Source organism: Dromiciops gliroides, chromosome 6, assembly GCF_019393635.1.
Source record: "Dromiciops gliroides isolate mDroGli1 chromosome 6, mDroGli1.pri, whole genome shotgun sequence".
NCBI lineage: Eukaryota > Metazoa > Chordata > Mammalia > Microbiotheria > Microbiotheriidae > Dromiciops > Dromiciops gliroides.
This window is the reverse complement of record NC_057866.1, coordinates 5277180-5305102: the sequence shown is the minus strand read 5'-3', so window position 1 is coordinate 5305102 and position 27923 is coordinate 5277180. Positions and strand designations below refer to the sequence as shown.

Here is a 27923-nt window from a genome sequence, read left to right as displayed (position 1 = left end):
TACGCTGCCTATCTTGTGTGTGTGCCCTGTTATTTACTGGTGTCTCTTCCATTAGAATGTGGGCTCCCTGAGGCCAGGCACTGAGTTCATACCTCTCCTTCAATCCCCGGTACCTGGTGAATAGTAAGCACTTGATCAATGCTTGGTGAATGCTGCAGGGAAGACCCAGGGTCCACTTTGGGGAGACTGGAGTGCCAGGGAAGAGGGAGAAGCCAGTGTCACCTTATCACAGCTGAAGGCTGGGCTGGGCATCAGGTCTAAGAAGCAAACTTGCGCCTGCCTAAATCTAACGTCCTGGCAGCCAGAGGTCAGCCAGAGGCATGTGCAGGCAGTGCCCAGAGTCTGGTCTTGGAGTGCCCCCTGGTGGCCTAGGCCGGGCTGTCCCGCCCCAATCTTGGAGCCATGTGGGAGGGCTCCACCCCAAAACCAACCAGGAAGTCCCCGAGTCTGCCCTGGCCCAGTCCACCCACAGGAACCAGGAAGTCAGTGGCCTCCTTTGAAGAAAGGCCTTCTGTTCACCTGGGCTGGGCTTTCCCAATTTTGCCTTACCCTTGACCTCTTCTTCCAACTGGCCCCTGCGGAGTTGGCACTGAGTTGCCAAGGTGGGTGAGTAGGGCTTTCTCTGCTTTGTGGGTCTGGGTGGGTGACTAGAGTGAAAGTCCAGACCAGCCTGGGGGGGAGGGGAAAGCGGAGTGCTCCTGGGCTCACCCCCCACTAAGCTGAGGCCCCCCAGGAGGGTGAACCAGACCCCAAAGTGGGAGAAAAGGGGCCTCCCAATGGGAAAAACTGTTAATTGCCTACCTTGACAGAGCATTGCACTAAATCAGCTTGGGAAGGAAATCGCATCCAGTGTCAAGTCCTGAAATAAATCAAAGCCAAGAGTTGAGAAACAAACTGCTTTTAATTAGGATAACAGGGTGTATCTCTTAAGAACAGCAATGCAAACACATTACCAGAATTGTGACATTACTAGGGTCATGAAGGGAGTAGAAAAGTAATATTTGGTATTCATATCCGCCTCTGATTCTGAGAAAGCTGTCTTCTCAATGAATCCCTAACCCGTCTGGCATTCAGTAGTGTGGGGGAGGGGAGAGAGATGGATCGAGGCATTGACAAGCTTGGGGGGAAGGGGGTCAGTCCGCAGCAAGCAAACAAGCCTGACACAGAAGACAGGATCATAGGAAAGGAGTAAGAAGGGAAGGGTCGGTCGTCCTCTCCCATCTGCGTATTTCATCAGTGCATACTGGCCTAGAGCTTGGTTTCTGACATCTCCTAATGCAGTTCTCTGCTCTGGGGGTACTTCAGGGCAGCTTTTTAAAGGGGATTTGCTTCTGCAGTTCAGATCCCGGGCAAATATTTCCTTTTTCTGTTGAAATCATTTACAAAATAGATCTTAATGCAATTCAAGTTTGCTTTGACAGTAACCAGGTCAGGTAGTGAGAGTTCATTTAAACCATACAGCTCTGATAAGAACATCAAATTAGAAATGTCTAGACCAGAGAATGTACATTTTTCCATACTCCCTGCTACTCTGTCCTTATCTAAACTTGCCAAAAATGGGCTGAAAGGAAAATCTGAAAAGAATTTATGAGGATCTGATCTATAGAATGAGACCTTTTAGTTATGAGTTTGATACCTGCTAATGTAGTTATATAGGCTAAAGCTAAAAGGTGGCTTTGGAATTGACATAGTCTCTACCATTTTCTGGTGTTCACCTGTTTCATTCTTCACCTAAGATTCAAGTTCTAGAAAAGGGAAGAAACTTCAGTTTATCACTTGTATGTGCCTTGTAATATGGGTTAGCAAATTGTCATGTTGATTTTTTAGGAAATTCAGATACAAGCAGAAAAATCAGAAAATTCTGAACCCATTTCTTATATTGGACATACATAATTATCTGATATTATTGTTAAATTTGCACCAAAACCAAGATTTAGCTATTTACTTTTAGCTGCTCATGCCCCATTCAGGAGGATGAGATTGTGCTGAGGTACTAATAACAGAACATATTTTATAAGAAGATGAGCTCTAATATAAAAATGAATTCATTTAAAAGTTGCCAGATTGACTTGAATTGTAACAAAAGGTTCTGGGATGGGATGTATAAATACATTGAGTAATCCGTTTCAAACCCATGCATATCAGATAAGTTGTTTATAATAAAACATGTTTGCACTTCAAGACATGCTCAATACCTAGGTAGTAATTCCATATTAAATAATAAACCCAAATAAATTTGACCTTTCCCATTTAGGTAAAAACAAGCTATTGCATAAATTATTCTCCTCTAAGGAAATTGTTTGTACCAAAATAATTTTCATCAAAATAAAACTGAAGCTGTTTCTGATTTATTCTTAATAATTAATAGAATACAGCTTGGCTCCATAAACTTGCATCAATACTCAATCATTCTTACATTATTTAGGTTTTTTTTTAATAAACATTTTTTTATTTAAAATTTTGAGTTCCAAATTCTATTTCTTCTTCCTTCCCTCCTCTCACCCCTCCCAATCAGATATAGGTTATACATGTGCAATTATGTAAAACATTACTACATTAGTAATTTTGTACAAGGAAACTCAAAAGAAAAAATGAAAGAAAGAATGTGAAAACTAGCCTGCTTCAGTCTGTGTTCAATCAATATCAGTTCTTTCTTTGGAAGTGAATAGGGGCAGCTAGATGGCGCAGTGGATAGAGCACCGGCCCTGGAGTCAGGAGTACCTGAGTTCAAATCTGGCCTCAGACACTTAACACTTACTAGCTGTGTGACCTTGGGCAAGTCACTTAACCCCAATTGCCTCACTGGAAAAAAAAAAAAAAGGAAGTGAATAGTATGTTTCATCATCAGTCCTTTGGGGTTGTCTTGGAACATTGTATTGTTGAGAATAGTCAAGTCATTCATAGTTCTACATCAACAATATTGCTGTCTCTGTGCACAATGTTCTCTTTCTGCTCTCTTTACTCTACATCAGTTCATACAAGTCTTTCCAGGCCTTTCTGAAATCCTGCTTCTCATTTCTTATAACATAATATTACTCCATGACCATAATATACCACAGTTTGTTTAGCCATTCACCAGTTCATGGGCATTCCTTTGATTTCCAATTCTTAGCCACCACAAAAAGAGCTGCTATAAATATTTTTGTATGAATAGGTTTTCTCTCTTTTTTGGGATATCTCGGATATAAACCTAGCAGTGGTATTGCTGAATCAAAGGGTATGCACAGTTCTATAGCTCTTTGGGCATAGTTCCAAATTGCTTTCCAGAATGGTTGGATCAGTTCACAACTCTACCAATAGTGAATTAGTGTCCCAGTTTTCCCACATGCCCTCCAACATCCAACAATACAAGAATACAAGGAAACATTTAAGGTCCTATGTGAGTTACAGATCACAAAAACCAATATTTTTGTCATATCCAATATTTATATATTATTAGATTTATAATATGGGCTTCCTACAGACCACCCTGAAAGGCGGGTGGACATGGCTTACAGATGTTTATCTAACCTTACTCCTTGGAAACTGAAGTCAAAGCTGAAGGTCAGTCTTAGGAGATTATGGTCCAATGATTAGAGACTGAATTTTTTATAGGAATGTGGTAAGATTATTGGAATTTGACTGACTCATTGGGAGGCACCACACCTGGCCTGCCCTGAAGTGATGTATGCTGCTGACCTCAGAAGGAGAAAACCACTCTCCACAGGCAGTTCTGAAGGACCTCCCCTTTTGGGGGAGGAAGAGTAAATGCTCACTGAGGGGAGTCTCCTTCTTTCCGCTGGTGTGAGCAGCAGGAGCAGATGCCCCAGGTGGTGAGTTAACATAAAAGCCCTGCTTTCTTTTGAATGAGCTGAACTGGAAGCGAGTTGGGGATTGTATAGACTTAGGTTAGAGCTAGGAGGATTATCTGTATTTCTTTTTTCCCTATTCCCTTATCTTTGATTTTTATTAATTTCACCTTTGCTGTTTATTTTATTCCCATTAATAAAATCTGATTCATTTGTGGAAAAGAGGCTGTGAGGCTCCTTTCTTATTGGCCTGGGAGAAAGATCTCAAGGAAGTTCAGAGGGGAGGGAGCTTTGGGCCTAGAGGGCCCTCATTATTTCTGGGACCCCAATATTATGGTGAGCCACTCAATTAACTCTCCATGTATTAAATTTGGGCCTCACAGGAATAAAAAAATTTTTTCTTTGTAATTTTGAGCTCTTAACTAAAATCAAACCACTAAACTTACTCTTTGAATATTAACTCCCTACTCAATTGCCAGTCTGCCACAACAGCAAGCCCTTGGGGCTACTTTACACTGTCAGCAGGTCTAGAAAGATTTGGGGACTCTCCCATTCACATATGAGGATATTTCAAAGGGTTCCTTGATATGCCAACTTCACAGAAAACCAGTATTACTATCTTTCATATTTCTAAAAAGCTTTTTAATAACATATTTACATCAGTCTTTTAACAATTAAATCCATAACCCTAAAGAATTAAAGAAGAGTTCAATTTTCTAACAATATTTCTAATACAATGAATTATCAAATTAATGTTAGGAATTAGCTTTGTACACATTACAAATCATATAACTGAGGTAACTTGGCTGAAAACCACACAGCTAACAAGCTTCCTGATGCAGCATCATAATAAAAATAATAATTTCATTTAAAATGAAAGGAATAAATTCAATCACACCTGGATCTAATGGCATCATCTAGAACCTCAATTGATATTTTCACCATTTTAGTATTATATTTTACACAAGAGCTATTTACTCCAAGCATTTCATATGATGAGATTCACTATTTCCGGCTAGTCCATTAGACAAGATTTTAAAAGAGACATCATTAGGGGCAGCTAGGTGGCACAGTGGATAAAGCATAGGTCCTAGATTGAGGAGGACCTGCGTTCAAATCCAGCTTCAAATACTTGACACTTACTAGCTGTGTGAGTCTGGGCAAGTCACTTAACCCTCATTGCCCCACAAATAAAAATAAAATATAAAAGAGACAGCATATAAGAGATTTTAAATATCACACTCAGGAACAACTTCCTTATCCAGTTTCTCCTAACCCTCTCTGTCTATTCCAGCTACAAAATTTTCATTCTCAATCTATTGACACAAAAGTCACACTTGTTCATACCCTCTCAACTTACTTAAACCATCTGAAGATGGCCCCCAGGGACCCAGAACAACTGTCCAAGGACAGAAGGGGCTTGGATCTGTTGCCTGCCTTCTGTGTGCAGGGTATGTCCCCCATTTGTCCCCCAAACTTTCTTATTTACCTTCCATATTTTTCTTCCAGCTGTTATTTCTCTTCTCATATCTTCTAAACCCATCACTCAGACTACCCAAATGTCCTTTATATATCACTGTATCCCAGACTGCACATACTATTGTTAAACTTTTACAGGCTATAGAGTTCATTTGAACTCAAAGGATTCTTTTCCTTGATTTACCTATTGCAATTATACTGTAGCTTGCTTAACTACAATTCAGATGCTCTTTAGGAGATCAAAAGCTCCAAATTTCTCATTCCCCCAAAAGGAGATAGAAATCTAATTCTTTGCCTATTTCTAGTCCCAATATAGGAAGAAGTTTGTGGGACAAATCTTTTTTTAAAGAAATTCATTAAGATGTTTTTAAAACTTTTTTTTAATTACAAAAACTTTTAAAGAGGTGTGTTGAAGCCCAGAATTGGGGTTCTGATTCTCTCAACCCTGTTAATAGCTAATCTGTTATGTGGTCTACAGAGATGAACTCAGAGCAGTTTTCTTAATTAAAAATATTTATGGGGGCAGTTAGGTGGCGCAGTGGATAAAGCACCGGCCATGGATTCAGGAGTACCTGAGTTCAAATCTGGCCTCAGACACTTGACGCTTACTAGCCGTGTGACTCTGGGCAAGTCACTTAACCCCCATTGCCCTGCCCCCCCCATTTTTTTTTTACTTCTCTTTTCTGCTTACTTACTCTTGACTTTTCAGAATCTGGAGGTAATACTTAGTAATTCATAAGTCAAGAGAGTTGCATTTCTCTCACAATTTTTACCAACATTACTTATACAAACAGCTTTTATAGTGGTAACATACATTTTAAACATGAATTGCTGAAATGCTAAAGTGATTGCATTTAAGACTACTATAGAAAAACCTTGATCAAAGTGTCTTAAAGGACAAAAATTTATTTTATAGTTTTAAACACATTTTCCTGATGTCAGATATATTGGGTGGTCAAAAACAATTCCCCAGATTTAAATTGAACATACTTTACAAACTTGTTTGAGGATTCAATTAAACATGAATTTGTAAACTTTTAGTATTCAGTATCATTTTTCAATTAAAGTTTTAGCCTTCGCTTAACACTTACTAGCTGTGTGACCCTGGGCAAGTCACTTAACCCCAATCGCCTCACTTTAAAAAAAAAAGTTTTAGCCTAAAGAGGAAGATGAGATCTTACCCTCTGGTTGCTTCTGAGTTAAAACAAAATTTCTTTCCACACTCAGCTTCAGTTACTCAGCAGTTGTTTAATATCTACTGAATATCTTGTGTATAGAAAGATAAGGTATTTAACCTTTAAAATTGGTGAAGGGATCACCTGGTGAAGGCTATGGCTGGGATCTGGTCTTTTCTCCCATTCTTGTCCCTCCTTTCCTTTTTGCTCCCATACTATCCCAACCAGGAGATCCTTTATAGGAACGTTTTTAACAAATAGGGAGACAGATAGCCTTTAGTTTAGCATTTTTTTATATCCCATTGTAAAAATCATTGGGATTCTCACCCTCGGGTAAAGATAATTTTCAACATTCATTTTTGTAAGATTTGGAGTTCCAGAATTTTCTCCTTTTTTCCCTTTCCCTTCCCCCTTGCTAAGACAGCAAGCAATCTGATAAAGGTTATATAGTACAATCGTGTCAACCATATTTCCACCTTAGTCATGTTGTGAAAGAAGAATCAGAACAAAAGGGGAAAACCACAAAAAAGAAGAAACAAAAAAACAACCAAAAAAGTGAAAATAGCCTGCTTCGATCTGCATTCAGACTCCATGGTTCTTTTTCTGGGTAAGGGTAACATTTTCCAACATGATTTTGGCATTGTCTTGGGTGATTGTGTTGATAAGAAGAGCTAATTCTCTTACAATGATCATTGGACAATGTCCATATTGCCATACACAGTGTTCTCCTGGTTCTGCTCACTTCCCTCAGCATCAGTTCACTTAAGTCTTTCCAGATTTTTCTGAAATCTGCCTGCTCATCATTTCTTACAGCACAATAGTATTCCATTACATTCATATACCACAACTTGTTCACCCATTCCCTAGATGGACATACCCTCAATTTCTAATTCTTTGCCACCACAAAAAAAGCAGCTATAAATATTTTTGTATATGTGAATCCTTTCTCCTTTTTTTTCTTCAGGGCAATGAGGGTTAAGTGACTTGCCCAAGGTCACACAGCTAGTAAGTGTCAAGTGTCTGTATTGGGATTTGAACTCAAGTCCTCCTAAATCCAGGGTCAATGTGTTATCCACTGTGCCACCTAGCTGCCCCCTTTCTCCTTTTTAATGATCTCTTTGGGATACAGACATAGTAGTGGCATTACTGGGTCAAAGGGTATGCACAGCCCCAAAGCTCTTTGGGCATAGTTGCAAATGGCTCTCCAGAATGGTTGGATCGGTTCACAACTCCAACACCACATTAGTGTTACAATTTTTCCACATCTCCAACATTTATCATTTTCCTTTTTTGTCATATTAGCCAACCTGATAAGTGTGAAGTGGTGTCTCAGAATGGTTTTAATTTGCATTTCTCTAATCCATAGTGATTGAGAACTTTTTTTTTCATGTGACTACAGGTAGTTTTAATTTCTCTGTAGAGTTATTTTTGTTGTTGTTGGTTTTGTTTTGTTTTTGCAGGGCAATGAGGATTAAGTGAATTGCCCAGGGTCACACAGCTAGTGTCAAGTGTCTGAGGCCGGATTTGAACTCAGGTCCTCCTGAATCCAGGGCCGGTACTCTATCCACTGCACTACCTAACTGCCCCCTGATAGTTTTAATTTCTTCATCTGAAAACTGCCTCTTCATATCCTTTGACCATTTCTCAATTGGGAAATAACTTGTATTCTTATAAATTTGATTCGATTCTCTATATATTTGAGAAATGAGGCCTTTATCAGAAACATTGGCTACAAAAATTATTTCTCAGCTTTCTGCTTTTCTTCTAATCTTGGTTGCATTAGTTTTATTTGTGCAAAACTTTAATTTAATGTCATTAAAATGAACCATTTTGCATTACATAATGTTTTCTATTTCATCCTTGGTTATAAATTCTTCCCCTCTCCATAGACCTGACAGGTAAACTATTCCTTCCTCTTCTAATTTACCTATGGTATCACCCTTTATGTCTAAATGAGGTACCCATTCTGACTTTAGTTTGGTCTATGGTATAAAGTGTTGGTCTATGCCTAGTTTCTGCTATACTATTTTCCAGTTTTCCCACAAGTTTTTGTCACATAGTGAGTTCTTTTCACCGAAGCTGGAATCTTTGGGTTTATCAAACAGATTGCTATAGTCATTTACTACTGTGTCTTGTGTGCCTAACCTATTCCACTGATCCACCACTTAGCCAGTACCAAATAGTTTTGATTGTTGCCTCTTTATCATATAGTTTTAGATGTGTTACAGCTAGGCCACCTTCCTTTGCATTTTTTAAATTAATTTCCTTGATATTCTTGACCTTTTGTTCTTCCAGATGAATTTTGTTATTATTTTTTCTAGCTCTATAAAATAATTGTTTGGTAGTTTGATTGGTATGGCACTGACACATACATTAATTTAGGTAGAATTGTCATTTTTATTATATTATCTTAGCCTATCCATGAGCAATTTCTATTTTTCCAGTTGTTTAGATCTGATTTTATTTCTCTGAAAAGTGTTTTGTAATTGTGTTCATATAGTTCCTTGGTTAGTCTTTGCAGGTAGAGTCCCCAATATTTTATATTATCTACAGTCATTTTAAATGGAATTTCTCTTTCTACCTCTTGATGCTGGGCTTTGTTGGTAATATATAGAAATGCTGATCATTTATGTGGGTTTATTTTATATTCTGCAACTTTGCTAAAGTTGTTAATTGTTTCAAGTAGTTTTTTAGTTGATGTTTTAGGATTCTCTAAGTACACCATCATATCATCTGCAAAGAGTGAGAGTTTTGTTTCTTCTTTGCCTATTCTAGTTCTTTTGATTTCTTTTTCTTCTCTTATTGTTAAGGCTAACATTTCTAGTATAATAATAAATAATAGTGCTCACCCTCATCTCATACTGTTTCTTGAAACTTCTTTATTTCTCCAGGTGGAGAGATCAGAAGGTGAGAAAGGTTTGTATCATCTAATAAAAATCACAGTAGCCCGGCTAGACCAAGGGAAGAAGTTTTTAGTAAATCTTTCAATTTAACTTAAATTTAGCTGAAATTCCCCCTCAGGAGCCACATGGCTTAGGATGAGTGGGAGGCTACCAATTAATCTCAATTAAAACTAACAATTAAAGATTCTGTACACAAGAAGAGGGAGGCTACATCTGGAGGTCTTTCTTCTTAGCTATAAAGTAATAAATCTGAATCTGTTATAAGAATGAGTAGGAATCTTATATGATGTACAGTAAAATTTCTAAGTTCAAAATGCACACCAATTCAAAAGTTTTTCCTCAATTGATTCCTACTTCACTTTAATTTGCAAAACTTCTAAGCATACAATTACATTTCTAACACTTCCTTACAAGTTTTTCTCTTCTACCCAAGGTTACCTTTTCTCTTCTCCCTGTAAAACCATGAACCTGTTTTCCTGGGAGAGGTTGTTCTTATCTCCCTTAATTCTAAAGAGTGTTAATCCATTCCTTGACCAGTTCAGGAAAGTAAAGAGAAAGGAAAGATCTTTTTGAAAGGTCAGATTTTACCAGAGTGATTAACAAGAGTGCACACAATGACATCGACCAAAGCTCTGAGAGCTGACAAACACAGAAACAGACTGAGAGGGTAAGAGACAAACAAGCAGGTGTGTGATAGCGACTTCAGGAAGAGGCTAGTTAGATTTTAAACATAGCTGATGTGACAGAAAGATCACAGGGCTGCTTGAGTTTCAACCTTCACTGCTGAGCAGGTGTTTGAGAAAGCAGGCAAGCAGGGCTGATGACAGACAGGATTCTCCAGTCAGCCTGAGTCACTATCTGTCTCCAGTCACATCTAAATAAATAAAAACACTACACTTAACTCACCACAAAGACTGACTGACTGTAGCTTTTTCAATAATGTAATGTACTCCAGAAAGTCTTTTCTTTAGGTCTAATTATGGGATCCATATGTGTGTGTGTGTACGTCTAAATACACACACACACACACACACACACACACACACACACACGGGGTTTGGGGACTGGACACAAAGGGCCCATGCTGGTACCAGGGCATCTAGAAGCTCATTCCCAGGACTGCAGAAGATGTAATCTTCCATTAATTCCACCAATGCTGCCACCATTTAATGTCAAGTCCTGAAATAAAAATAAATAAAGCCAGGAGTTGAGGAATAAAGTAACTGTAATTGAGATCCTGGAATGGTTTGCCATTTCCTTCTCCAGCTTATTTTATAGATGAGGGAACTTAGGTCAATAGGGTAAAGTGACTTGCCCAGGGTCACACAGCTAGGAAGTGTCTGAGGCCAGATTTGCACTCAGAAAAATGAGTCTTCCTGACTCCAGTCTTGGTACTCTAGCCATTAAGACATCTAGCTTAACTACCAGAAGAATGGAAGCTCCCTGAAGGCATGGATCATTTGGGGTAGGTCTTTTTATTTGTTTATTTTGTTTACTTATTGGCTATTTTTATTACTTCAATTTCTTGTCTTTTTCTTGTCTTTTTTTTTTTTTTTTTTTGGTGAGGCAATTGGGGTTAAGTGACTTGCCCAGGGTCACAAAGCTAGTAATTGTCAAGTGTTTGAGGCCATATTTGAACTCAGGTCCTCCTGACTCCAGGGCCAGTGCTCTACCCACTGTACTACCTAGCTGCGCCAACCTTAGTACACTTTTAAAAAAACATTTCCTTTTTTAATATCCTTTTTTTAAATAAAATTTTTTATTTTTCCTTTCCTCCTTTATCCACACCCCCACCCAAGATGGTAAGCAATTTAATATAGGTTATACATGTGCAATCATGTAAAACCTATTTCCATATTAGTCATGTTGTGAAAAAGAAACAGATTGCAAAAAAAGTTACAGTTTGCAAAAGGAAAAACTATGAAAAAATAAAGTGAAAATAGAATGCTTCAGTCTGCATTCAGAGTCCATTAGTTCTTTTTCTGAAAGTGGAGAGCATGTTTCATTATGGGTTCTTTGGAATTGTCTTGGATCATTGTGTTGCTGAAAAGAGCTAAGTCAATCACAGTTGATCATAACACAGTAGTTTTGGGGGGGGGTTGGTGAGGCAAGTGACTTGCCCAGGGTCACACAGCTAGTAAGTGTCAAGTGTCTGAGGTCAAATTTGAATTCAGGTCCTCCTAAATCCAGGGCCGGTGCTCCATCCACTGCACCACCTAGCTGCCCCAGATCATAACATAATGTTGATGTTACTGTGTACAATAGTCTCATTTCAGGTTTTTCTAAAATCCACCTGCTCATCATTTCTTATAATGCAATAGTATTTCATTACATTCATATACCACAACTTGTTCAGCCATTCCCCAATTGATGGGCATCCCTTCAATTTCCAATTCTTTTCCAACACAAAAAAGAGATACTATAAATATTTTTGTACTTGTAGGTCCTTTCCCCTTTTTTTTCTGATCTCTTTAGTATACAGACCTTGTAGTGATATTACTGGGCCAAAGTTTCATCTGTTTGATTGCCCTTTGAGCATAGTTCCAAATTGTTCTCCAGAATGGCTGAATCAGTTCACAACTCCACCAATAGTGCTTTAGTATTCCAATTTTCACATATCTCCATCAACACATCATTTTCCTTTTCTCTCATATGAGCCAATCTGATAGATGTGAGGTGGTACCTCAGAGTTGTTTTAATTTGCATTTCTCTAATCAATAGTGATTTGTAGCATTTTTTCATATAACCATAGATAGCTTTGGTTTCTTCATGTGAAAAACTGCCTCTTCATATCCTTTGACCATTTATCAATTAGGGCATGGCTTGTATTCTTATAAATTTGACTCAGTTCTCTATATATTGAGGGAATGAAGCCTTTTTAAGAGATACTAGCTGTAAAGATCGTTTCCCAGATTTATGCTTCCTTTCTAATTTTGGCTGCATTGCTTCTGTTTGTACAAAACCTTTTTAACTTAATGTGATCAAAATCATCCATTTTATATTTCATAATATTCTCTGTCTCTTTTTTTGTCATAAATTCTTCTCTTCTCCATAGATCTGAGAAGTAAACTATTCTTTCCTCTCCTAATTTACCTATGGTATAACCCTTTATGTCTAAATCATGTACCCATTATTTTGGTCTGCAGTGTAAGATCTTGGTCTGTGCCTAGTTTCTGCCATTGTGTCTTCCAGTTTTCCCAGCAGTTTTTGTCAGATAGTGAGTTTTTTATCCCAGAAGCTGGAATCTTAGTATTTATCAAACACTAGATTACTATAGTCATTTCCTACTGTGTCTCCTTTGCCTAACCTATTCCCCTGATCCACCACTCTATTTCTTAGCCAATACCAAATGGTTTTGATGACTGCCACTTTATAGTATAGCTTCAGATTTGGTACAGCTAGCCCACCTCCCTGTGTATTTTTTTTCATTAATTCCTTTGATATTCTTGACTTTTTGTTCTTTCAGATGAATTTTGTTGTATATTTTCTAGCCCTATAAAATGGTAGTTTTCTTGGTATGGCATCAAATATATAAATTAGTTTAAGCAGAGTTATCATTTTTATAATGTTAACTCAGCCTATCCATGAGCAATTGATATTTTTCCAGTTGTTTATATCTGGTTTTATTTGTGTGAAAGGTGTTTTGTAATTGTGTTCATATAGTTCCTGAGTTTGTCTTGTCAGGTACACTCCTGATTATTTTATATTGTCTACAGTTATTTTAAATGGGATTTCTCTTTCTAACTCTTGCTGTTGTACTTTGTTGGTCATAAAAAGAAATACTGATGATTTATCTTATATCCTGCTACTTTATATCCTTATACATAATTTTACATTTTTATATAACTTATATCCTGCTAAAGTTGTAAATTATTTCAAGTAGTTTTTGAGTTGATTTTCTAGGATTCTCAAAGTATACCATCATATCATCTGCAAAAAGTAACAATTTTATTTTCTCATTGCCAATTCTACTTCCTTCCATTTCTTTTTTGCTAAAGCTAATATTTCTAGTACAATATTGAATAATAATGATGATAACAGGCATCCTTGTTTCACCCCTGATCTTATTGGGGATGCTTCTATCTCATCCCCATTATAAATGATATATGCTGGGGCTGCTAGGTGGCACAGTGGATAAAGCACCAGCCCTGGATTCAGGAGTTCCTGAGTTCAAATCCGGCCTCAGACACTTGACACTTACTAGCTGTGTGACCTTGGGCAAGTCACTTAAACCCCATTGCCCTGCCAAAAAACAAAAAATAAAATAAAAAATAAATGATATATGCTGATGGTTTTAGATAGATACTACTTATCATTTTAAGGAAATGGGGTGGATCTTATAGAAAGTAGATGCCTTCTATTAGAGAGATCAAGGAAGAAATCTCATTATAGTTCTGTAGGAGATAAGGAAGGACTAAAACAAGCATTTTGAAGTGCCTACTATACCAGTCACTGCTTTAAGCACTTTATAAAGGATCTATCGTTTTATTCTTACAACAACCCTGGGAGATAGGTGCTCTTGTTATCTTCATACTCTTTGGCCACCCTCTTAAATCTTCATTTACACTCAAGCCCAGAAGTATACGTTGTTTCCTCTTCAATGCAGATGAGAGTAAGGTTCCAGTATTACCAATCTTCTACCCCCACCTGCCTCATCTGTGTCAGTTCTCCTTTCATGCCCCATTTCATGACGTCATTGCTCCTTTTTTTACTTTTTCCTGCCTGGTTTTATTATTTTTAGAACCACCCCATCATGCACAACTTAAGCCCAGCCTTTCTTTGAAACCAGCTTAGTAATGATGACAGTTTTGACAATACTAATAACATTTTCATATATAAGAAGCAAATACTTTGACCTAAATGAGTCCCTTATAATTAGTCTTTAATGTTTTCTTTATATTTCCTCCAAATCTTTTCTATCAAATTTTCCACTGATTTGTGGTCTTTTTGCCACAGATACCTAAAAGTTTTTCAGTTCATCAAATGTCCCTTTCTCCTCATTCAGGTTCATACTCAACTTTGCTTAAGTTATTCTTGTTCACAACCCCAGCTCTTTTGCTCTTTGAAATATAATGCTCCAAGGCCTGTGGTCTTTTAGTGTAGAATCTGCTAAGATTTGCCAAATCCTGACTGTATCGCCACAGTATTGTAATTGTTTTTTTTCTTGTTGCTTGTAATATTTTCTCCTTAAGCTAGGAGTTTTAAAACTTGGTTATTGTGTAACCCACCTCAGGGAGGCAAAAGGGGAGGGATAAAAAAATGGAACCCAAAACTATAAATTAAAATGTTTATTACTAAAAAAAATACAAAACCCAACTTGGTTATGACATTCTTGTAAGTTATCTTCTTGGGATATCTCTCAGGTTGTGAATTGTAGATTGTTTTTTCTATTTCTACTTTAATCCTCTTGTTCTAGAACTTGAGGGCAATTTTCCTTATTAATTTCTTGTAATACTGTATCAATATTCTTTTTTTATCATAAATTTCTGGTAGTCTAACAATTTTCATATTGGCTCTTCTTGATCTGTTCACCAGATCAGTTGTTTTTCTAATGAGATGCTTCAGATTTTCTTCAATTTTTTTCTAGTTTTATTATTTCTTGGTATCTTATAATGCTATTAAGTTCCTCTTGCACAATTCTAATTTTCTTTCTTTTGGGGGGAGAGGAAATTCAATTTTCTAATTTATTTTCTTCATTAAGTTTTTGGACATCTTTTTACAATTGGTTAACTCTTTTTTTTTCTTTTGGTTTTTTTGGTTAACTTTCTTTTCATAATTTTCTTGAATTGCTTTCCCCCCCCCCCAATTTTTCCTTGATCTTTCTTATTTGATTTTTGAATTCCTTTTTAAGTTCTTCTAAGAACTCTTTAAGTTTGTGACCATTTGATGTTACTCTTTGGGGTAAAAGTGTCTTTTTTAAAACCTCACTGTCTTTCTCTGAATATGAACCCAGATCTTTTATACCATACAAGCAATCTATGGTCATGTTCTTTTTCCTTTGGTTACTCATTTTTATTTTTGTTTTATTTTCTTTTTAGCAGCTTATTATTATAATCAAGTTTTAATTCTGAATTGTGGGTAATGTTGCCCCACACCACATTTTACTGTTATTTTCTGAATCCTGTCCTGGGACTCAACCTCAGGCATACCTCTCCTCCCCTAAGCCACAGTTGTGGACCCCAGTCATGCTGTCCTGAAAACGTTCTTGCTCCCTGCAGTGGTAGCTCCACACTCACAGGGCATGTGTTCCTCCTCCAGTGCAGGATCATGTCTGGTCAGCACTGCTAAGCTTGGCATCCCAAAAGAGCAGGGGTCCTTCAGTCTTCCCCCACTCAGCTGTTGGCTGTTTGTCAGATGAAGTTTGTGAGCTGAAAGTTCCTGAAGCCATGAGAATTAAATGGAAATAGAAAGGAATACATATTTTTCTCAGTAGTTCATGGTGCCTCAACAAAGACTGACCATATATTAATGCATAGAAATTTTATAGCTAAAAGCAGAAAAATTAAAAGTATATTTTTGCAATAAAAATTAGAATTAGAAAAAATTAGGCCACAGAAACATAGATTAAAAACTAATTAGAGGGGGCAGCTAGATGGCGCAGTGGTAAAGCACCAGCCCTGGATTCAGGAGTACCTGAGTTCAAATCCGGCCTCAGACACTTGACACTTACTAGCTGTGTGACCCTGGGCAAATCACCTAACCCTCATTGCCCTGCAAAAAAAAAAAAAAAAACTAATTAGAGATTAGACAACCTAATTTTAAAGAATGAGTGAGTTAAAGAACAAATTGTAGTAATAATTAGTCATTTCATTAAGGAGGATGACAATAATGAGACAACATAGTAAAACTATAGGATACAGAAAAAGCAGTGATCAGAGGAAATGTATATCTCTAAATGTTTGCATCAATAAAATAAACAGCGAACCAATAAATTGGGCATGCAATTTTTAAAAAAAAACTAGAAAAAGAACAAACTAAAAATCCCCAATTAAACACTAAATTGGAAATACTAAAAATTAAAGATAAGATTAATAAAATTGAGTAAAATATATCAATTGAATTAATAAATAAAACTAGGGGTTAGTTTTATGAAAAACCAATAAAATAGATAAACCATTGTTTAATTTGATTTTTAAAAAGAAAGAAAACCAAATCACCATTATCAAAAATTAAAAGAGTGAATGTGCCACTAGTAAAGATGAAATTAAAGCAATTATGAGTTATTTTGCTCAATTATCTGCCAATAAATTTGATAATTTAAGTAAAATGGAAGAATACTTACAAAAATATAAATTGCCTAGATTAGCAGAAAAAGAAATCAAATATCTAAATTGACCCATTTTAGAAAAAGAAATTGAACAGGCCATAAATTAGGTTCCCAAGAAAAAAGCTCCAGGACCAGATGGATATACAAGTGAATTCTATCAAACATTTGAAGATCAATTAATTCCAATATTAAATAAATTATGTGGAATAATAGGCAAAGAAGGGATCCTACCAAATTCCTTTTATGAAACAAATATGATACTGATACCTAAACCAAGAAAATAATAGACCAATTTCTTTTTTCTTTTTCTTTTCTTTTAGTGAGGCAGTTGGGGTTGAGTGACTTGCCCAGTGTCACTCAGCTAGTAAGTGTTAAGTGTCTGAGACCGGATTTGAACTCAGGTACTCCTGACTCCAGGGCCGGTGCTCTATCCACTGCACCATCTAGCTGCCCCGACCAATTTTATTAATAAATATGTTGTAAAAATCCTAAATAAAATACTAGCTAAAAAATGACAACAATATATTACACAGATTATACATTATGGTCAAGTGGGATTTGTAACAAGAATGCAGGTATGGTTTAACATAAGGAAAGCTATTAGTATAATTTATTATGTCAATAAAAAAGTTTTTAAAAATCAGATGATTATGTCAATGGATACAGAAAAAGTACAACATTCATTTCTATGTTTAAAAAAAATTTAAAAATATAGGCATAGGGAGTAGCTAGGTGGCGCAGTGGATAAAGCACCAGCCCTGGATTCAGGAGGACCTGAGTTCAAATCCGGCCCCAGACACTTAGCATTTACTAGCTGTGTGACCCTGGGCAAGTCACTTAACCCCCATTGCCTAACACACACACACACACACACACACAGTATAGGCATAAATGGATTTTTTTTCTTAAACTAATAAAAAAATTATCTAAAAGCATCAACAAGCATTATTTATTTTGTTTTGGTTTGGTTTTTAGCAAGCATTATTTGTAATGGAGATAAGCTAGAAGCCTTCCAAGTAAGATGAGTTGTGAAACAAGGATGCCCACTGCCTTAAATAATATTCACTATTGTATTGGAAATCCTAGCAATAGCAATAAGAGAAGAAAAAATCAAAATAGGGAATGAGGTAATACAATTATCTCTATTGCAGACAATATGATAATACACTTGGAAAATCCTAAAGACTCAACAATTAATAATTTTAACAAAGTAGAAGTATAAAAAGTAAATCCACATAAATCATCAGAATTCTTACATATCACAAACAAACCCCTGCAAGGTGAAATAGTAAGATACTCCATTTAAAATAACTTTAGACAGTATAAAATACTGGGGAGTACACCTGCCAAAGCAATCTAAAGAACTTTATAAATAAAATTATTTTTTAAAACCCTTTTATACAAATAAAATTAGATTTGAATAATTGGAGAAACATTACTTGTTCATGGGTAGGTAGGGCTAATGTAATAAAAATGACAGTTTTACCTAAACTAATTTATATATTCAATGCCATCCCAAGTAAATTACCAAAAAATTATTTTACTGAATAAGAAAAAAATAACAAAATTCATTTGGAAGAATGAAAAGTTAAGAATATGAAAGGAACTAGGGGGGAAAAATGTAGAGGAAAGAGGTTTAGTAGTACTATATCTTAAACTATATTATAAGGCAGTAATTATCAAACTATCTCATACTGGTTAAGAAATAGAAAGATAGATTAGTGGGAGAAAGTGGACATACAATTTATGACAGCAAATAAATATCTAAATCTTGTTTTTGACAAGTGTAAAGACTTAAAATTTGGGAATAAGAATTCATTATTTGATAAACATTGATGGGAAAACTGGAAAGTATGGCAGAAAATAGGCATAGATCAGTAATCTTACACTATTTACCAAGGTAACATCAGAGTGGATACATGACCTAGATATAAAGAGATTTGAAGAGAATTTGAAGAACATGGAACATTACTTACCAGACTTATAGACAGGTGACAAGTTTATGAATAAACAAGAGAGAGCAGAGTAAGGTATAAAATGGATAATTTCAATTACATTAAATTTAAAGAGTTTTGTACAAATAAAACAAATGTAGCCAAGATCAGAAGGAAAGCATAAAACAGGGGTGAGGCGGCTGCTGGGTGGAGCAGTGGATAAAGCACCAGCCCTGGATTCAGCAGGACCTGAGTTCAAATCTGGCCTCAGACACTTGACACTTACTAGCTGTGTGACCCTGGGCAAGTCACTTAACCCTCATCACCCACCCAAAAAATGAATAAATAGATAGATAGATAAACAATGGGGGTGGGGGATTTTATAGAAAGTTTATCAGATAAAGGTCTCATATCTCAAATATATAAAGAAATCTATAAGAATATGAGTCATTCCCCAATTGATAAATGGTCAATGGATATAAAGTCAATTTTCTAATGAAGAAATCAAAACAATTTGTAGTCAAATGAAAAAAATGTTCTAAATCATTATTAATTAGAGAAATGCAAATTAAAACAACCTTGAAGGGGCAGCTAGGTGGTGCGGTGGATAGAGCACTGGCCCTGGATTCAGGAGGACCTTAGATCAAATCCGGCCTCAGACACTTAACACTTATTAGCTGTGTGACCCTGGGCAAGTCATTTAACCCCAATTGCCTCACCAAAAAACAAAAACAAAACAAAAAAAAAAACAACCTTGAGATAGTATTTCACACCTATCAGATTATCTAAAATGTTTGAAAGGGAAAACAATAAACATTGGAAGGGATGTGAAAAAATTGGGACACATTCACTGTTGGTGAAATTGTGAACTGATCTGACTATTTGGAGAGCAATTTCAAATTATACCCAAAGAGTTATTAAACTGCAATACCACTACTAGGTCTATTTCCAAAGATGATTAGGGAAAGAGGAAATGAACCTATATGCTCTAAAATGTTTATAGAAACTCTAAAGAAATGGACATTTTAGGGAGCCCCATAAGTTGTGGAAAGGCTGAACAAGTTGTGGTATATGGTTATAACAGAATACTAGTGTACTATAAGAAATGATGAGCTCAAGAAAAAATCCCCAGGATCAGATGGATTCGTAAGTGAATTTTACCAAACATTTAAAGAACAATTAATCCCAATACTATATAAACTATTTGGGAAAATAGGTATAGAAGGAGTCCTATCAAATTCCTTCTATGACGCAAATATGATGCTGATATGTAAGCCAGGAAGAACCAAAACAGAGGGGGGGAAATTACAGACCAATTTCCTTAATGAATATTGAAGCAAAAAAAAATTAAGAGATCACAGCAATATATCACAAGGATCATACACTTTGGGTAGATGGAATTTATATCATCAGTGCAGGACTGTTTATCAATATTAGGATGACTATCAGCATAATTGACCACATCAATAACAAAACCAACAAAAATCGTATAATTATCTCAATAGATTCAGAAAAAGCCTTTGACAAAATTCAGCACTCATTCCTATTTTTAAAAAACACACTAGAGAGCATAGGAATAAATGGAGCTTACCTTAAAATAAGTATTATTTATCTAAAATCATAAGCAAGCATTATCTATAATAGGAATAAGATAGCTTTCTCATTACAATAAGGGGTGAAGGATGGATTCCCATTATCACTTGTGTTACTTAATATTGTACTAGAAACAGCTATAGCAATAAGAGAAGAAAAAGAAATTTAAGGAGTTAGAATAGGTAATGAGGAAACCAAACTATCACTCTGCAGATAATATGATGTTATACTTGGAAAATCCTAGAGAATCAACTAAAAACTACTTAAACTTATTAACAACTTTAACAAAGTTATAGGATACAAAATAAACCCACATAAATCATCAGCATTTCTATATATTACCAACAAAGTCCAGTAGCAAGAGATAGAAAGAGAAATTCCATTTAATGTAACTATATACAATATAAAACACTTGGAAGTCTACGGGCCAAAACAAACCCAGGAACTATATGAATACAGCATTAAATCATTTTTCATACAAATAAAGTCAGATCTAAATAATTGGAAAAAGATAATTGCTCATGGGTAGGCTGAGCCAATATAATAAAAAATGACAATTGTACTTAAATCAATCTATTCGGTACCATACCAATCAAACTAACAAAAAATTATCTTATAGAGCTGGAAAAATAATAACAAAATTCATCTGAAAGAACAAAAGCTCAAAGATAGTAAGGGAATCAATAAAACAATGTGATAGAAGGCGGTCTAGCTGTACCAGATCTCAAACTGTATTATAAAGTGGTAATTATCAAAACAATCTGGTACTGGCTGAAAAATAAGAGTGGTGGTAGGGGCAGCTAGGTGGCGCAGTGGATAGAGCACCGGCTCTGGAGTCAGGAAGACCTGAGTTCAAATCCAGCCTCAGACACTTAACACTTACTAGCTGTGTGACCCTGGGCAAGTCACTTAACCCCAATTGCCTCACCAAAAAAAAAAAATAATAAAAAATAAGAGTGGTGGATCGGTGGAATAGATTAGGTAAAAAATATATTATAGTTAATGACCTAGTAATCTAGTATATGATAAACCCAAAGATCCAAACTTTTGGAACAAAAACTCATTATTTGACAAAAACTTGTTGGGAAAACAGGAAAACAGTATAGCAAAAACTAGGTATAGACCAACATCTCACACCATATACAAAGATAAGGTCAAAATGGGTACAACCCAGAAAGGGTGATACCAAAAGCAAAGAGAGCATGGAATAGTTCATCTGTCAGATTTGTGCATAAGGGGAGAATTTAGAACTAATGAAAATAAAGAGAGCATTACAAAATGTATAATAGATAATTTTGGTTATATAAAATTAAATGGTTTTTGTACAAATAAAACTAATGCAACCAAAATTATAATGAAAGCAGAAAGCTGGGGGGAAAACTTTGCAACAAGTATCTCTGAAAAAGGTCTCAATTTTTCAAATATAGAGAACTGAGTTAAATTCACAAAAATACAAGTCATTCCCCGATTGATAAATAATCAAAGGATATGAACAGGCAGTTTTCAGATGAAGAAATCAAAGCTAACTATACTTATATGAAAACAAAATACTCTAAATCACTATTGATTAGAGAAATGCAAATTAAAACAACTCTGAAGTACCACCTCACATCTATCAGAGTGGCTAATATGACAAAAAAAAGGTAAATATTGGATGTTGAAGGGGATGTGGGGAAACTGGGAAGTTAATCTACTGTTCATGGAGTTGTGAACTGATCTAACCATTCTGGAGAGCAATTTGGAACTATGTACAAAGGGCTATAAAACTGTGTATACCCTTTGATCCAACAACACCATTGCTAGGTCTATATCCCAAAGATATCCCCCAAAATGGGAAAGGACCTATTTGTTCAAAAATGTTTATAGCCACTCTTTTTGTAGTAGCTAAGAATTGGAAATCAAAGGGATGCCCATCAACTGAGGAATGACTAAACAAACTGTGGCATATGGTGGTAATAGAATGTTATTGTGTTATAAGAAATGTCAAGCAAGATGATTTCACAAAAACCTGGAAAGGCTTTCACTGTTTTCACTATTACAAATACTAAATTAACTACAAAGGAACTATGAAGGAAGACTCTCTCTGCATCCGGAGAAAGAACTGATAAATAGAAGTATGTATACAGTAGTTTTACACACACACACATATATATACATACACATACATATATACATATGTATCTATATACAGATACATATTTGTATCTAATAGTAGCCATGGATGGGGAAGAAGGAAGGGGAAAAAAAGAAAATTCCATGATAACTTTATTATCTATTTAAAGGGAATAGCAAGCTATACATAATAGATTTGCAGTTTCATGTACAATCTATTTTTAATTATGTTATGGAAAAGCTTGTTTTATTCCATAAATTTTTTTAAAAAGAAATATATATATTTTAAATGACAGTATCTTCAGAAGTTTATATAATCTGAAGGGGGAGACAATATGCAAACAAATATAGACAAAAAAGTTCCAGACATGATACATAGGAGATAATTCAAAGAGAAAAGGCACTGCATTAAGGGGGCTTGGGGGAGACTTCCAATAAAAGAGGGGATTTGGGCTGGTACTTAAAGGAAGCCAGGGAGTTCAGTAGTTAGAGCAGAGGAAGAAGAGCCTTTCAGGACAGCTAGGGACAATCCCCAGAGCCCAGAGCTGGAGGGTCTTGGTTGAGGAATAGCCAAGAGGCCAGTGTCACTGCAGAGAAGCACACATTGTGCAGAGTAAGGTATTAAAAAACTGAAAGGTAGGACAAGAAGGTAGGTTATAACAAATAGAGCCTTTTGTGTTTGCTCCTGGAGGCAATAGGAGCCACTGGAGGTTACTGAGTAGGGGATAAAACAAGTCACACCTGTGCTCTACTAAATCCCACTGGTGGCTGAATAGGGAAAGACTTAAGATAGGCAGCCCCCTCCAGCAGCTGTTCCAATAGCCCAGGTGTGAGGTGATAAGGACCCATACCAGGATGGGGGCAATGTCAGAGGAGAGAAGAGGGTGTCTTGGAGAAATGCTGCAGAGGTGAAATCGATAGGTCTTGGCACCTCATTGGATGCAAGGGGTAAGAAAGAGTGAGGAGTCCAGAATGACTGTGAAGTTGAGAGCCTGAGAGGTTGAGAGGAGGGTGGTGCCCTCGAGGGAAGGGAGGAGAGGGGAAAGGTAATGAGTTCCATTTTGAATATACTCAGTTTACTGGATGTCCGGTTCAAGATGTCTGAAAAGCATTCAGAGATAAGAAATTGGAAGTCAGCAGAGAGTTTGGAGCGGGAGAAGTAGATTTGAGAATCACCAACACAGAGACGTTCATTAAATCCATGGGAGTTGATGAGATCACCAGTGAAACAGTAAAAAGGGAGAAGAGCAGAGAGCCCAGAACAGAGCCAGGAGGGACACCCACTGTTAGATGGTGTGATCTGGAGGAAGATCCAGCAAAGGAGACAGAAGAGGAATGTTCAGAGAGGGAGGAGGAGAAGCAGGGGGAGGGGTGTCCCAAAAAGCTAGAGAGAAGAGCGGACCAAGGCGGAGAGAGTGACCAACAGTGTCAAAAGCTTCAGAGAGGTCTCAAAGAATGAGGCTGAAGGGTCACTGGACTTGGGGATGAAGAGGTCACTCGTAACTGCCCTGATCAGGAACAGTTGAAGAGTAGAGAGGGTGTGACGACAGTAAGGCATGGATTCAAGGGATTTGCCTTGTCTCCTTTGGCCCCAGAGGAAGGAAGCAGGAGCCTAGAGGGGGAGTTGCAAAGAGGCCAGATGAGGAAAGGCCTCATAAGGATCAGAGCATCCCCAAAGGCCATGGGCAGCCTCGGAAGGTGATGGGTCCTCCTCTGGCTGGGGGGCTTCAGGCAGAGACTGGACAACCATTGGCTGGCGGTGTGGCTGAAGGTGCTCTTGCCGAGGGCTGGCTTGCACAGGAGGTCCCTTCCTTCTCTCAACTTCTGGGATCTTTTTTTCCAGCTGTTGGCTCACTGCTTCACGGCAAGGACCATGGCGAAAGTAGACCCATTCCTCGTCGGGCTACAACACATCTCCTCCAACCTGTCAAGGCCGGAACTAGAGGAAATGAAATTCCTTTGCAAGACGAAAATTGGGAAGAAGAAGCTAAATGAGATTCAACAAGGGATTGAACTCTTCTCGTGCCTGATGCAGCAGAATTTACTCTCTCCTAGTGACACCGCTTTCCTGATCTCGATGCTCCAAAGCCTAAAAAGGGAAGATCTGATACAAGATTTGGCCAATTATATAGAAAACAAGCCTGGTCCTGTGGAGCAACTAGATCCTCAGGTGGAAGGTAGGGCATCTGCCACCAACTTTGGGGTTGGTCTCACAGCATTTGGAAGACAATCTGGGTTGTGGTGGGCGGGGGGACACATCTAAGAAGGCAGAAACAGCGTCATGGAGCACGAGGTTGTGGGCTTCCAGGAGGCAGCATATTGTAGGGGAAAGAACTCCAGATCTGGGGTCAGAAGTTCTGAGTTTGAATCCTATGACCTGGAGCTTCTCTCTGAGTCCTCTCATCCGAATGAGGTCATTGGGCAGCTGAGTGTGGGGATTTCTACCTGTTCTGACATTCTACAATTTTAGGCGTCCCAAGCCCTTGTCTGGTTCCTGGGTCCAGAGTCTCCCTATAGCATGTGCCCATCCCTGTGAATGGCCAGGACGCCGTCATGGCGAGGCCCAAGATCCAATGACCATCTACCCTCATCTCCCACATGCCCAGAAGAGAAAAAACCATAAAATGACCAGGACAATGGCGCTGTCTGTGTGGTCACCCAGGTCAGGCGATAGGGCATCATGTGGCCTCACAGAAATGGTGACTGCCCATGAAGCCAGATACAGGCCTTATGCTGCCAGAGAAGAGGCAATTGGAAGAAATCTTGGGGTAAAATTAACAAGACCTGACAATTGACTACATGTGGAGTCAGAAAGAGAACAGTGAGAGTGACTGGAAGAATGGAGGTGCTGGGAACAGGCAATGTAAAGAGAGAGGGAAGGGAAAGAAGAGAAGGATGGGAGGGAAAGAGGGAGGGAGGGAGGAAGGAAGAAAGGATGGGAGGGAAAGAAAGAAGGGAAGGAAGAATGGGAGAGAGGGAGGAAGGAAGGTGGAAGATGGGAAAGGCAGAAGTTTGGGAAAGAGGGAGGAAGGAAGGAGGAAAGGATACGAGGGAGGGAGGAAGGAGGGGGAAAGGAGGGAAGAATAGGAGAGAGGGAGGAAGGAATGAAGGAGGGAAGGATAAGAGGAAGGAAGGAGGAGAAAAGGGGGAAGGGGAGGAGAGAAGCAGGGAGAAAGAAAGGAAATAAGCGAGGGAGGGAAGAATAAAAGGGAGGGAGGACAGAAAAGAAGGATGGGAGAGAAGGAAGAAAGAAAGGGAGGGAGAAAAGGAAGGAGGGAAGGAGAGAGGGGAGGGAGGAACGAACAAATGACAGAACAAACGAATGAATGGAGGGGAGGAAAGGGAAGAAGAAAGGAAGGAACAGAGGAAGTGAAGGAGGAAAGGAAAGAAGAAGGGACAGTAGGATTCTAAGGCATTAAGGTGAAGAGGGAAGGCATCCAGGTCAGAGCCTTGGGGAATGTCCAGTGTTGCTTAGAGCATTGTCAGTGGTACACACTGTATAGACTGCTCTTTCCTAAAGTCCTTACCACATGCATCTGCTCTTGTTTTGCAGCTCAACTGGAGGTCGCATTCGAGACTCTTTGTGACAATGTGGGCCAGGACTGGAAAAGACTGGCTCGGAAGCTGGGCATTTCCCAGGTGGACATTGACAGGATTATTTACGCATACCCTCGAGACCTGAAGGAACAGTTCTACCAGTCACTGTTACTCTGGAAAAAAGCAAGTGACAAAGAAGCCAACGTGTCCACCATCCAAAAGGCACTTCGGGACTGCCGCCTGAACCTAGCAGCAGACATCTTAGCAGAAAAGCTGGAGGCCATGCTGCTCTGAAAAGGCCCCCAGCAGTGGCGACCGGAAGCCCGGACAACCACTAACCAACCATTTTTCTGAGCTAACTGCCGTCATTGAGATTCATCTGTTAAAGGAGGGTCTGGACACGGAGGCCTTGGTCTCCTGAGAATCGTGCAGACCCAGTCCAAGACAGACTCACCCCACCTTACTGCCCTGTCCCTTGCCCCCGTTCTTCTAGCCCTGGGAACACAAAGCAGATCCCCACTATCTACTTCTTCATCACCCCATAAACTCCTGGAAGCAAGGCAGGGGTCTCTCTTGCTCTTTAAAATGTTTATTCTGGCGTGTGAGGACCTGAGGCAGTTTGGTTCATGTTGCCCCCAGTTAGCGTCATCTGAGCCTTCTGGACAAGAAGAGCAAAAGTGGTTTTTAGGTCTTGTCCCACTTTGGGGCACTTGAAGGGAGCCAGGAGACTGAGGCTGTGCATCTCAGGCATGGGGGACAAGCCAGCCAAAGTGTGTGTCACAGGAAGGATTCCTCCAGATATGGGCTGGCCACTGAGGTCCCCTCTAACTCTCAAATTCCATGTTAATGGTGATGATGTCACTTTTGCCTTCCTCTGTGTACCAATAAATGTCTGAACGTAAGACCTAGAAGGGACCTCAGAGGAAGGAGAAAGGCCATCTTCAATGCCGTGTGGAATGGACTACTTTTTCAGATGCCCCAAAACACATTTTGGGGAGACAGGATTCTCATCAGGAATTAAAAAGGAGTAATAAGGAGCAGCTAGGTGGCGCAGTGGATAGAGCACCGGCCCTGGAGTCAGGAGGACCTGAGTTCAAATCCAGCCTCAGACACTTAACACTTACTAGCTGTGTAACCCTGGGCAAGTCACTTAACCCCAATTGCCTCACCCAAAAACAAAACCAAAAAAAAAAAAAGGACGGGGAAGTTATAAGGAATTTTCTAACTGTAAATCTTGGAGTTGTCTAGGACACAGGGAGTAAAAAGAATAGACCAAATCGTAGTCTAGAACTTTCTGGCTGACTCTTGTTGGTGACTCTCAGCTAGGTGTAGTGATTGGGAAATAGTGGCACAGGACCATCCAGCATGGTGTGCCTGCATCCAGAAGGGCTCTATACTTTATGAACAAAGCAGAATTGCAGTAGCTCAAAAGAAACATGAGGTACATCAATTTAGAGACTTCTCCAGTGTGAATGTCCATATGGACTATTTATGCCCAAGCTCTGGAAAAGCCTTCCGGATTTGTATTGATCTGAGCAGCCATGGTCTGATCAGTGACTGCCCTTGTCAGAGTGACTTTCTTTTTTTAAATTTATTTTATTTTTAATTTATGGAATTAAAAGAAGCATTTCTATAACATGGTATGATACAAAAGATGATTACACATGAAACTGAAAATCGATTGTGTAAAATTTTTATTCCTTTTAGTAAATAATTAAGTTATTATGTAAATTATTTTCTTTTTTTCTCCCCCTGCTCCCCCACCCTAGAGACAGCTACCTTTAGACCCAAATAGATGTGTATCTATGTAAAATTATCCTATACATACATCTATTTATCATTTCTATCTCTTTATACATCATTCTTCATATGTCCTTTATAGTTCATTTGGGTATTTATAATAGTCAGCCAGATTAGCTAAAATGACAGAAGGGGAAAGTGACAAATGTTGGAGGGGATGTGGAAAAATTGGGACACATTCATTGTTGGTGGAATTGTAAACTGATCCAACCATTTTGGAGAGCAATCTGGATTTATTCCCAAAAAGTTATTAAACTGCCTATATACTCTTTGACCCAGCAATACCACTACTAGGCCTATTTCCAAAGATGATTAGGGAAAAAGGAAAAGAAACT

The 27923-nt window shown here is 38.0% G+C and overlaps 1 protein-coding gene across 3 annotated transcripts; it reads left to right on the top strand.

The window, feature by feature from the left end:
* The first annotated feature begins 457 nt into the window (after positions 1-457).
* FADD (Fas associated via death domain) lies at positions 458-27712 on the top strand. Of its 3 annotated transcripts, XM_043969826.1 has the most exons (4): positions 458-606; positions 9334-9358; positions 24095-24428; positions 25805-27712. In XM_043969826.1, exons 3-4 carry the CDS (start codon positions 24125-24127, stop codon positions 26080-26082), a joined length of 582 nt encoding a protein of 193 aa, XP_043825761.1. In that variant the 5' UTR covers positions 458-606; positions 9334-9358; positions 24095-24124; the 3' UTR covers positions 26083-27712. The 3 variants fall into 3 exon arrangements, with proteins under 3 accessions (XP_043825761.1, XP_043825759.1, XP_043825760.1); XM_043969824.1 differs by lacking the exon at positions 9334-9358 and having other exon boundaries at positions 458-602; XM_043969825.1 differs by lacking the exon at positions 9334-9358.
* The last annotated feature ends 211 nt before the right edge of the window (positions 27713-27923 follow it).